The sequence below is a fragment of the Centruroides vittatus genome, unplaced genomic scaffold (genome assembly GCF_030686945.1).
Source record: "Centruroides vittatus isolate TY-2023 unplaced genomic scaffold, ASM3068694v2 scaffold_435, whole genome shotgun sequence".
Classification (NCBI taxonomy): domain Eukaryota; kingdom Metazoa; phylum Arthropoda; class Arachnida; order Scorpiones; family Buthidae; genus Centruroides; species Centruroides vittatus.
The window spans coordinates 5005708-5019194 of NW_027122708.1; the positions used below are offsets into that span (position 1 = coordinate 5005708).

General features: G+C 28.6%; 1 protein-coding gene across 4 annotated transcripts in view; it reads right to left on the bottom strand.

The window, feature by feature from the left end:
• The window catches only part of LOC136989040 (protein timeless homolog), a 110263-nt gene that overhangs the window by 68924 nt on the left and 27852 nt on the right, over positions 1–13487 (bottom strand). For all 4 annotated transcript variants that reach the window (XM_067287096.1, XM_067287097.1, XM_067287099.1 and 1 more), the window contains 4 exons: positions 7140–7254; positions 6057–6121; positions 4869–4937; positions 1758–2019 (listed from right to left, as the gene is read on the bottom strand). In XM_067287096.1, coding sequence (XP_067143197.1) covers positions 1758–2019; positions 4869–4937; positions 6057–6121; positions 7140–7254 — 511 coding nt within the window. The remainder of the gene's footprint in view (positions 1–1757; positions 2020–4868; positions 4938–6056; positions 6122–7139; positions 7255–13487) is intronic.

Sequence of the window (13487 nt, forward strand, 5' to 3'; positions counted from 1 at the left end):
TACAGTACTGTTTGATGACTTCACTATGTCTGGAATCTTTTGAGTTGTGTAATGAGGGTTTTCATCCAATAATGCTTTGATCTGGTCTTCTTCAGTAACGGGAAGTCTTCCTGAGCAGGGAGCATCTTTAAGGCTGAAATTACCTGCTTTAAATTTTGCAAACCATTTTTGAATAGTTGATTCTGCTGTAGCACTCCCACCATAAACATCACATGTTTTTTTGCTGTTTGTACAGCATTTTTGCATTTTTGCCTTTACGATAAAAAAAAAAAAAAACAAGTGTCGATAATGCACATTGTTTGCATCCATTTTTGCAACAAGATAAATTAAACGATATTTGAATAATCTTAATGGTTTTTTGTAACAGATGCATCTCAAGGTCATTTATCATAATATTCATTGATGTGTACAATTCTAATCATTTTTGCGTAAATCAGTGTCTCAACTGTCAGCTATAAAAAAATTGCTATGAACTTTGAACAACCCAATACAATTTAACAAATTAATGTAATAGCCTAGTACAAGATAATATAAAGTAAAACTTGCAATAATAATCATTTTTTTAAAAATGTGATATATTGATTACATCTTTCCAGGATTTAAATCTTATCAAATACTTTATCCTACTTACTTCAAATTTTATACATTGAAAAAATACATGTTTCCAAGTTTCATACATTTGCATAGTACAATTACTACCAAATTTCTCAGGATTTATTATTAGCCTACTATTATATGCCAAAATATAATTTTGACCACATCGCATTTGCAGTATTGAACGTTTTACATGATAGTTTATGTCCATAAACAAAAAATCCTCATAAATAAAAGTTGTTTTAACACTATGATATAATTGAAAATGTTTGTTTTTTTCCAGCAAAGACCAATCTTCTTGTATGGGTTTGTTCACAGCACACACTTATAATTAACATTTGATAGCTTTCAATTAAATGAGGATCTTGAGACAACCATAGGAAAGAGAAACCATGTCAATCTAGCAAATTTTTAAGTGCCAACAACCAATTATATGTGATACTCTATGTGGTATTTAATGTGATATTCTAGCATTTGATTTTGTTTTGTTTTGTGTAGACGTTGTTCAATTTTATTTTATTATATTTTTGAAATGTTATAAATATTAAATAAATTCAAAACTTATAAATAAACTGTAAATATTCCTTATCTCCATTACTTTTAAGTAAAAATTTGAAAACCGACTAAACCCAGTTTCATAGAAAACTTGAGATTCGAAAACCAGTTTTTTAAAAAGTCTGTTTTTGTATAAACCCTACACAATAAAGAAGGCATTTTGTGTTCTACAGTTTTGCAAAGCCATAATCAATCACTCATTGTTGTGCAACATGAGTAATCTGCAGGAGCTGTAGAATTGTGGCTGCTGGGATGAGTAACAACAGATATGATGTAATGATCATACAAAAAATTTAAGTATTGACATGAGGTGCAAACATTGAGAAATTGTAATATGCAAATGTGAAACTTGGAAAGTTTTCCAACATTTTAATGTACGTTACATTCTCAGATAATAATTAGCATATTTGCAATAATTTAAAATAGTAATATTCTTTTTTGAAGACCTTGTATTTTAGATATCTATAGTTTAGAATTAAATTATAATAAAATGATAACTAAAAATAAAAATTATTTATTTATAGCTAAAATATTTCTGCAGATATTTAAGTAAACTCAAAAATATCATTATAACACTAGTTTTAAAAAATATTTAAAAGATTACTTACCTTAATAAGTTTCATAAATAAATTATAAGCAGTATCTAAAAATTCTTTACAAAAGTCTCGAAGACATAAACGAACTGTTAATGCAGATTTTCTTTTACTCTCTACATGCTGCATAGGTACATTTCTTTTTGGTTTACGTTTCTTTTCTTTTTGATTATATCTTAAGCTAGTAATGTTTTGCAATTTATGATGATATAACATATTATTATCACTAACAGATTTCATATTTTTTACTTCAAAAGTTCCTCCAAACCTTGAATGCCTAAACAAAATAAAAAATGTTTAATTAAAAAGTTTATTAAACACTTTTAACTGCAACATTTTTATTTTTACTAAAAAATGATATCTAAAACCTCCACAACAAATACAAATGTATAAATTTAAAATACAACTTATAATAGATGATAACTGAAATGATTATTATATAAGCTGAAAAGAGTTTTTTCAATGACAAGAAATAAAATGTTTTTTTTTTCCATCTAAAATATAATTTTGTTTCTTGTACTAGAAGAGTTGTATTTAAGAAATAAACTTGTAAACCATAAAAGATCCAATAACATACATCCAGTATGGTTATATCTAAATTAATTAATTGGTCTAGAAGCAAAGATCAGACAGAAGTCTGCTAGTGTAACTGGCAATGCCTCTGCACAGTAAGCAGGAATTGGGGGTTCAAATCCAATTTCAGGACAATTTTTTTCTTCCAGAATATTCTAAATTAATTCATTTCTATTTATTAAATTTATCAAAAAAATGATGGCTTAACTGCCTATCTGTAGCCAAATTACTCAATATTTAATTAGTCTTCAATAGCCTGATAAAGGAATCTGATTGTTCATTCAATACAAGATCAATATTTTCATTTACTATAACATGAAAAACTGAAATTAAAAATTTTTAAATTGATAATGTTTTCTTTTTATTCAGTTTCTAACTAATAACAATTGTAATATCACAGTAGCATTAAAATATTACAATCATTATTATACTATGATTTTTGATTATACAAAATTTAAATGGATGAAATAAATCAGTGGTTCTTAACCGGTGGTCTGTGGACCACTGGTGGTCCCTGAAAGCACCCAAAGTGGTCCGTGAAGTCATCCTAAAATTATTAAATAAATGACGACGAGTTTTGTCAGTTCAAATTTCAAATACATTTTGCTTATTTAGTGGATTTTTTTGCACAAACTAAATAAATTGAACCTTCAACTGCAACGGTCGGGAAATATGAAATTGGAAGGCACTAGCAATATACTTGCATTTGAAGATAAAATCAGTACGTTTATTGCTAAAATCGACCTATTGATCAGCAAAGTTGAAAGAGAGAATTTTTCTGCGTTTGATACATTGAACCCAATTATTGACAGACAGTGTGCTGAGATACCCACCAGTGGCCGAGCGGTTCTGTCACTAAACACTGAGAGTTTGGTCGCGGGTTCCCACTGCGTTCGGACGGGCTGGCCACGTGGAGTTCTCCGAGTTTTCCCCACGTTTGTAACATCTGAATAGGGGCCAGTTTCCTTTAAAAGACCTCCTGGAACGCATTATTCGGAAACTGATTCACAATCCTTTCATAGTCAACATTTCTGAGGTGCCGGATAAAATACAAGAAGAGTTAATTGAAATGTAACACGATAGTAACTGCAAGGATACTTTCGAGACAGGAATTAATCTTGAAGATTTTTGGAGCCAAAAAGCTATTGCTTTCTCTAAAATTCAAGAAATTGCTTTAGAGTACCTAACTTTATTTTCAACCACATATTTATGCAAGCAAGGATTCTCAGTGCTTTTGATAATTAAAAATAAACATCGAAATCGATTGGACGCCAGTGCCGACATGCGTTTGGCATTGAGTAGCACTGAACAAAGAATCCAGCAGTTGGTAAACACTATGCAGTTACAAAAATTGCACTAAAATAATATAATTAATGTAACATTTTCGCAAATAATATAATACTCTTGGTTTTGAATAATTTTATACATGTTTAATTTATAGAATAACCTTATAAAAACTTATATTACTGTCAAACAGCTCATGGTCCATGGCAAGAGAAAAATTTTGATAAATGGTCCCTCATCACTAAAAGGTTAAGAACCACTGAAATAAATTAAAGTCAATTATATAATTGGTGTGTGTAAAAAAAAGTAGAAAGATTAAACAATTGATAGATAAGCAAGTGTCTCATTTTAAAATATTTTTTTAAATTATATTTAACCAAAAACAAACTAAATATTTTACTAAATCTGAACAGCTATATGTAATTTGCTATAAACTAAATTTAAGGACTTATCATACCACAGACTTTCAATTGGTTTAATAAAATCTCAGTAAGCTTTCCAATTGAAAACTGTGGTGTGATAAGTCTTTAAAATTTATTGCAAATTAAATTATTACATATAGCTGTTCAGAAGATTTATTACAATATTGGATAAAAAGCAAATAATTATAAATATTTTACTTTACAGACTGTTTATAATATAACATGGATTACTTTCATGACTATTATAACATAATATTGTAATTGTGTCAAATTTGACTCTGGGTTTTTTGCAAATCTTAACATTTTGAGACACCCTGAACAAAAAAAAATTCTCAGGATGTGTATTGGCATCTATTTTGTTTAATATCTCAGGATGAGATAAAGATTAAGAAATGAAATTTGGCAAGGTACTTTGTATATAACGGACATTGGTGCTATTAAATTTTGGTAGATAAAGATCAAGGAAGTGGGGAGATAGGAGGAGGTCATATGTCAGATTCTCAATGGGGTCAAACTTAATGAAAATTTTACTCATTATTGATATTTACATTTTTTTAAAACTCATCTCCATCCACAAAATTAAGCCTTTTGTCTTTTTATAATAATTAATAATATAAAAAAAGTTATTTTTTAATAAAATCTCATAAGAGATGGATGGTGCCACACACAATTTTATGTTTATGCTAATGTGTTTTATTATTTCTTAAACATATTTTTCACTGAAAAAGTTATGCAACTCATTGCTGGATTTTTTTCTTTTGATTCTGGTGCACATTTAACTTCTTAACAGTGCAATTCTAGTAATCATTTTAAATTACTGTAATATGATAAATTATTTAAAACTAACCTAGAAGTTTGTAGCTTTACACTTGCTCGTTTTTGTAAAGATTCTTGTTTTCTTAACTTCAAAAGTTCTCTAAAAAAATTTCATTAAATTTATAATTTTAAATTGATAAAACCTTCAAATAATAATTTAACAAAACAATGATTAAATTTAAAAATTCAACAAAAAATAATACAAAGTAAATGTTTCTTTACTTTGTATTCTATAGATTTTTTAAAATTTTATTATCTTTATGAGTGAATTTATTAAATACTATATTTAAATTATTTTTTATATAAAATTTTAAAAGAAATGTATTTAAGCAATTAAAAATGTTTGATAATTAAAAAACTGTTCACTTCATACTACATTATTTACACATTAACTATTAAATTAAATTCCATATTTAAAATAATTGAAAAATTAAGTTATGCAAAATATAAGAAAATTATAGATCTAAGCAAAAACTGTACATTTTAATTTCTTTCTGGCTCATTGCCTTTCAAACTTTTTTTAATTATTCACAATTTTAATAATTGTGAATAATTTAATTCAATTTATTCACAATTCATTCACAATTATTAAAATTGTCAATGAATTACAACTCATCTATGTTTAACACTAAATTAATTAATAATTAAATAATGTTAATAACCAATAAACAATACAATATAATGTGACATATATTAAAGTTAGGTAGTTATGAAAAATTAATATTTTCAAGTATACAAATAACTTCAAAAAACGAAATAAATTAAGTATTAATTAAAACTTAAAAATATATGATATTAAAATACCGTATTTTCCAGCATATAAGACGACTTTTTAACCCAGGAAAATCTTCTCAAAAGTCAGGGGTCGTCTTATACGCCGGAAAGTACGGTATATACTATTAAAAGCAGTATAAAAAAAATAAATCCATCTAAAGATTGACTTTATCAATATTAATAAAATAATTATGATTAATTAAGAGAAAAGTAATTTGGACAGATTTAAATAACTGTCTATTTTGAATAATAAAACAGATAATACTAACAGCAATTATAAAAGTCAAAAAATTTATTCTGAAAAACATTTTTGAGATTTTATTCTCATCTTCTGTATAAAAAAAAAAAATAAAATCTTGATATATATTTCAAGCTAAATTCTATGATTGTTATGTCATCTTATGTTGTTTATTAAAAAGCCTATTATGCACAAAATTTTACTTACTGGTTGTCTTTTTGTTTTTCTAGTGTAAAACGTTCTTGTCCTGTTGATGCAAGTTGTTGTGGTGTCTAAACAAAAATTTTAATTATAACTAAACATGTAAAGAAGTTAAATATTAAGCTAAATGGTAATCAAATATCTGGGTTTACTGAACTGTTTCTATGCTACCACAGAAATAAATAAATAAAAATTTGTCAGTTGAAATATCAAGAAAACTATTACTTCATAAGTTTTAATAGATAATTAATTTAAAATAACTTGCACTGATAATTAAAACAGAAATTATTTAGAGCAGTGCTTGAGCCTGCAACTACAACAATGTAAGTAGGCATGTTATCAGTTATGCTATTGAGGTATTCAAAATTTAAATGCTTAATTAACAGAACTAAATGATTATAATGTATAGTTTTAAAGATGACTTTAAAATTTAAACCTTACTTTTAAATATTACTGCTGATAATAGTTGATCAGCAGTAGATAATAGTAACACTAATATAATCATATTCTCTTATTACACATATACAAATGTATATATAAATTAATTTAGAAGGACTGAATTCAATGTTTTCTTCAACAAACATTCCAAAAATATTTATTTAAATTTTAAATATAAATAGCATTCTTTTGGAATGTTATTTATATGTCTTCTTGGTCTGTCTTCTTGAGTTCAATGTAAACAAACAAACAAAGCCTAAACAAGTAAACTAAAGTGTTTTTTTTTTCTTAACATTTATTACTGTTTAATTTAATTAACATTTTATTATTCAATGTTGCTTTTGTGATTTAAGGATAGTGAAAATATGCTCAACTCAGACAAGAATTTCAGTTTAAATTTCAGTCAAGTATATTTATTTCTAGATTATTACTATATAAAATTAAATAATTTAATAGGCAATTATTAATCTCTACTTGATAACATTCCAAATTTTTAATAATTAATGAACTTTCAAATTAAAATTCCTTATAATAAAAAATTTCTAATACTCTGAAAAATTCTACTAATGATTGCCTTGATATTACACTGATTCCATCAACTTACTAATAATATTTATATTTATATTTCAATTTTTATTATTTTAGAATCACCTGTTCTCGAAGTAACAAAGAAATTATTTCTAATACATGAAAACAAAATTGTTTATGTTCATCAGTTACAGCCAAATATATAATAAGATCATCCATTCCAGAGATATGAAATGACCTAAAACAAGAAAAAAAAATCATTTGTTTTATTTACAATACTAATACAAATTATATATATGACTATACTCCTAATGTTTAATTAATTATAAGGTATGTTAATAATTTAAGTAATACAAGTAAATACATTTAAACAAGGAACATAAATAAAATTTCGAAAACAAATCAGAATATCTTCAAACAAAAAAATTATAAACATAGATAGTATAGTAATTATAGTCATTATTATAAAAAAAAAATTACTGATAGTAAAAAAATAAATTTACATTAAGTTTAATATTTTTATTAAAATAACAATAGAGTATCAATTTTCCTTAAAAAAATTTCTTTTTTCAAAAAAAATTAATTGATTTAACTTCACAGTTAGTTTAACCGTTGTTATTTTGTCTGTACCGCATTTTATCAGAGACAAAGACTATTGGGTTTTATTCTCATCATTCTTTATTCCACTATGCATTTCGGGTGCAATCTTCTTCCGTCTATTTTGCGCCCCTCATCAGGTGTTACATTTTTTAATCAAAGAAATGTAACACCTGATGAGGGGCGCAAAATAGACGGAAGAGATTGCACCCGAAATGCATAGTGGAATAAAGAATGATGAGAATAAAACCCAATAGTCTTTGTCTCTGATAAAATGCGGTACAGACAAAATAACAACGGTTAAACTAACTGTGAAGTTAAATCAATTAATTTTTTTTGAAAAAAAATTTTTTTAAGGAAAATTGATACTTAAACAATATATAAAAAAACCGCACCATTAATATCTAATACTTATAGAACAATAGAGTAATTAATTTATCTCAGATAGTAGGATGGACTGCCATTTTAAACTTTTTATAAGTTTTTTATACAAAAAGTCTTTTCCAACTTTACCTAGAAGTGTTAATACTTGAAGAGTGTCTGTTGAAGGTCACGTAGTGTGGGCAGCTGTGAGTCTGCATTTAACATTACACTATTATATTTAATTCAATTTGTTTACTTCTTATTATATTTACTCTAATTTTACTTTATTTTATTAATTTTTTGTATAACAATAATTTTCCTGTAATTTTAAACTTGAAAAAGTTTGAGCATAAACATGTTCTCACTTTCAAATGTATTCATTCTAAGGCACTTGATAATTTTCACAGATGAGACATCCTTATGAAAGAATTAAAATGTTTCTGAATAAAATTTAATTTTGTTTCCAGAATTAAATATTTCTTTTCTCATCTTTTATTAAAATAATATTTCATAATGAAGTTTTTGTGTGGACTAACCAAATATAATGAATGAAACAATAATACATAAATTGTTTCTATTACTTTAGTGCAGGGCTTCTTAAACTTTTTTTATTCACGACCCCATTTATGATTGTGATTTTTTTCACGACCCAAAAAAATATAAAATAAAGATATATAAATATTTTGTGATGATTTATTGATTAGGTAACAATATATATACATATGAAAAAATATAGTTTTAGAATTTGTTTAAAAACATACAAAAATATAAAATTAACAATTGCACAAAAAGTTGTAAAATTGTATTTATTATAGTTACAAAAATTATATACCCTATTTTTCATCAAAACTGCATTTTTTGCAATAACATAAATAAAAGAGAATATTGGGCAAAATATATCGTCGCTGGTATATATTCGAGCCTGGGCATTTTGGCCGTCTTAGTTTGTTTGAATATATTTGAGCGCAGCCGTTAAATGGTTAAGTATACAAAAATTAAAGGAAAATTGTTTTTTAATGTGACAGATATGCTTGCTTTTTGCTGCATAACAAACTAAATCTTGGTGCAATGTTTGGCACTACTGGACATAAAATCTCTTCAACATTTTTTAGTGATGAACAATATTGGGATTTGATGTGTGTTAACGCTGAAAAAGTAATTTCACATAAATATGTGGTGTTGAATGGCAGAAGAACATTTTCAAACTCTCACAAATTATTTTCAATATTTTGCATTAAAATCTTGCAACCCCAAGATTTCGCTAAGCGACCCCAAATGGAGTCGCGACCCATAGTTTAAGAAGCCGTGCTTTAGTGTTTAGTCAAAATAAAACTGCATTTGTAAAAATGAAAATATGCAAAATTCTAGTGTAATATTTAATTTTAATTCAATTAACTTATACTTAAAATAATAACTTAAATACATGAAATTACCAAAATATATTTCTTTTATGCCAAAGCATCTTATGCATTACCCTTCTATCTGATAATTATATTTTAATAAAAAATTGTTAATCTCCTATTCTTACTTTTACTCATTAAAATTTATTTTCCATTCAATTTACATGTCAAGTATTCATTATTTGTAGATGATTTTTTATTCTTATTTTTTTTAAATATTTTTATGACATTTAATTTTGTTTCTAAATGTGTGATGATAAAATGATGATACAGTCAAACCACAGTTTTCAAACTTAATTCATTCCTAAAAGTTGTTTGAAAACAATTTATTCTCAAACTGAAACAAATTTTCCCATAAGAAACAATGTAATATGGATTAATCCATTCCTGACTTCCAAATTAAAGTCCATTTTTTTATACTTTTAACTGTATTTCACACAAAAATTCCTACAAATGCAATATGTTATAATATATAATTTAACATTATCTATATCAATTATATATATATGTTAAAAGCAAAATGTTCTGTCACAGCCAACCAAAACCAAAACTAACTTTTTACAAATTACAAAGTGCTATAAATGGTATGTACAGTCGCAACCAAAATTCTAGTCTATCAGTCGATCGACAGCGCAGCTCCGGAAATTGATCACTTGATAAGCCAGGACGTCCTACCTGTTAGCAAAGGCGTTTCAGGTGGACTGACCAGATTTGCGCCATAATAGGGGTGAGGAAATCGAGCTGGAGGGACTAATTGTGCAGTCAAGTGGGCTGCAGGTTGACATTACTAATCTATCATCGCTTGCCTAATGCTGGGTTCGCAGCATCGGTCGTTTGTTTTTTTTTATTGTAAATTTCCGCCATCGATTAGCAGAAATTATGATTTTATCTGTTATTTTTATACTTTTCTTTCTTTATAACGTTTTATTTACATTTATTTCCCCATAATTTGAGACGATACAGCTTTAAAATAAACAGATCACATTTCACTTGCCAATAGACTTGTCAATATCTCTATTGACATCGGTTTCTTTGTAATCGGAGAGGAATAGATCCTGGGTCAATTTCAAGTGTGTATTGCTTTTGCAGTAATCTGAGTAGAGCGGGAGAAGTCACTTAATAAACTGCCAAGTGTTTTATTACCCTTTAAACAACTCCTTCCCACTTGTTATTCTTAGTAATTTCAGAGGGGTAGATTGTGTGTCAAGGTCAGTAAAAGTTTATTACTTTAGCAACAGGGTGTCATATGAGCTGCCACCCACTCCCCACCCTTAATGACAACAACGCGCTAAGTGTTTTATTACTATGTAAACAAAAACTCCTTTCCCTGTCAGAAGTGGGTCAGATGTCAAGGCTACTGTTTGATTGTATTGAACAGAATGCTGTCCTTGATATTTACGAATCATTTTGTCAGAACTGTTTACTTTTAATACCTTTCTTGTAATTTATTTCCGCCTCGGTTATAAAATTGTTTTTATCATCTTTTAAATCTGCGCGTTTTATAATACGCTTGTATAAAGTAACAAATTAAAATTGAAATGCACATTTCGTTGTTTCATAAAATATTTATTAATTATACACAGTTCAAGTTTGCAAAAATGTTTCCATATCTCTACATCTTCGTTATTACGTATATATGAATAAAATATATTGCCATTTTATAAACAGATCTTATTGAATTCAATTTGTTTTATTTTATTGTATTTATATTCATATTATATTCGAATTCACCTTTTTATAATTTGTAAATATGCACGTATCACATTATATTTCATTCGTTTAATTCTATACTACTTATGTAAAAACTATTTTTATATCATTTAATTTCCTTTTATATGTTTTTAATTAGTTTTTTAAGCGAATGCGACCTAATCTGCGAATGGCAGCTTCCCCGCATCACATAGAATTCTATGGGAAAGCCATCATTGCAGGCGTAAAGTTGCCTCTGTAAAGTTGTTTATCCGGGAAACATGCCGTTCAGGAATCCTTTTCGACATTTTAAAAGAAAATAAATATATACACTTGTTTAAATTTTTAATGAATACTTTTTTATTTAAACAAAGCTATACAATTTTCTGAGCATGATTTCGATAGAAGCCTTCTAATGAAAAAGTTAACATATTGGAAACAATCTGAAGATGTTTTGAACTACAATGAAAATAATTATTCTAAATGGCATAATTGAGAGCGATACATCGCATTATCGTCATCATCAATTTTCGGGTTCTGAGTAGACTCGACAAACACACGATTTGTAATGCTACGAATGTCAAATCAGGTAATGAAACTTTTATTCTTACAATTCGATTGATGAATATCGAACATTGTCCTTTCTCTACAACTGATCTAGTCTGCCGTTACCTGGATATAGAAAAGAAATTAATTGGAGAGCAACGACAGGAAATTGAGACTCTGTGTTACTTCGAAGACCCACTCTTTAAGATTCCAATTTGTTTTTCTAAGTAAACAGGTTCAACTATAAAGGTGACATGCTTACGTTTTTTTTTCCACATCTACATTTCTTTCCTAATCACTTTTTCCTTCTGAATTTTATTTCCCCTCCCCTTTTCGCAAACTCACCACTGTATTGTTTACTGATTAAGTTTTGAAAGTTGACAGACAAAACACGAAGTGTATTGGTTTGTTATTATCCAATAAAACATTGGAAAACTTCCTTGAACATGATTTGTTAAATGGTGTTAGCCACACCTTGTTCTAATTGCTTGATTGGGCATTATTGTTGGTCACACCCTGCATAAAGCGTATTGGCCGTAAATTATTACAGACCTATATCAGAATCGCCAATCAGAGGTCACAAATATATGTAAGCGACCAATCTGCCAGCAATGCACATTAATATCAAGTAACAGTTATAATAACTATTATAACATTTAATTGTGCAACGATTTTATAACTTGTTTGCAAAACACTCAGATTAGAAATGAGTAAATACATTTATTAACTCTAGTTACAAACAACTTGTTAACAAAACATAGCAATTAATCACGGCCTTGATGGCTCGTTAACAAAACATAGCAATTCAGCAAAACAAAACATAATGATGTTAGCATCCGCTAACATAAAAACAAAACGCAGATGGAGGGGAGAGATTTAGAACCTCAACCACAATCCAACTCTTTCAACGACCTCATTCAGTCGCTCGGGCATGCTTTCCACAAGAGTGTGGCAAAACATGCCCTCGCGAAGCTTCTCCCAATGACCAGAGACAATGTCCCAAAGGTCGTTGGGATTGGCAGCCTGAATGGGTTCGTCTTTGAGCTTGGCCCAAAGATGTTCGATTGGGTTGAGGTCTGCCCCTCTCCCCGGCCATCCCATATCCACTACTTGTGGATGGTCGTCTAACCAGCTTGAGACGATTCGTGATGTGTGGACCGGGGAGCGGTCCTGAACGAAAAAAAAACGCTCATCGCCATAGACTGCCCTCACCGTCGGCAGTAATACCTGATCCAAGATCTCGATATACTGCACAGCGGTGAGGTGACCATCTATGCGAACCAACTCCCCGGGACCCGCATCACTCATCCATCCTCAGACGCCTGTAAACAAAAAAAGCAGATAAGTTGTCATGTTTAAAGAGGTAATGACATATATACACAAAAACACCACATTAAAAACACTCACCTAGCAAAAAACGCCCACTTCTTTGGGTGGGCCACACATATTTAGGATCATGGCGAGTAGCTGGTGGCCGTTGAACCAAAACTGGCCCACTGCTACATGAGCAGAATACTTTTTCATCGGAAAAGATGACATTTGCCCAATCCGCCTTGCTCCATTGAGCATATTGTCAGGCAAACCCAACTCTGTCCATTTAATTGGCTACAGTCAACGTTTGCTTTTTAGCAGCAATTCTTCCAAACAGGTTTGCTTCTCGCAACCTATGAATAAAATAAAACATATGTATTATCCTGCTTCCTACATTTCTGTATACACAAGAGCACGTTAATAAAAAATGTCTGGCAGTTCATCATATCAATAGAAATATATTTCGTTGGAAGGTTGGATTATTATACTACAAATGTTACTTACCTTCGCTTGATGGTGTTTACAGATACTTGTAAACCCAACGCCGACCTGTGAGTAGAGGCAG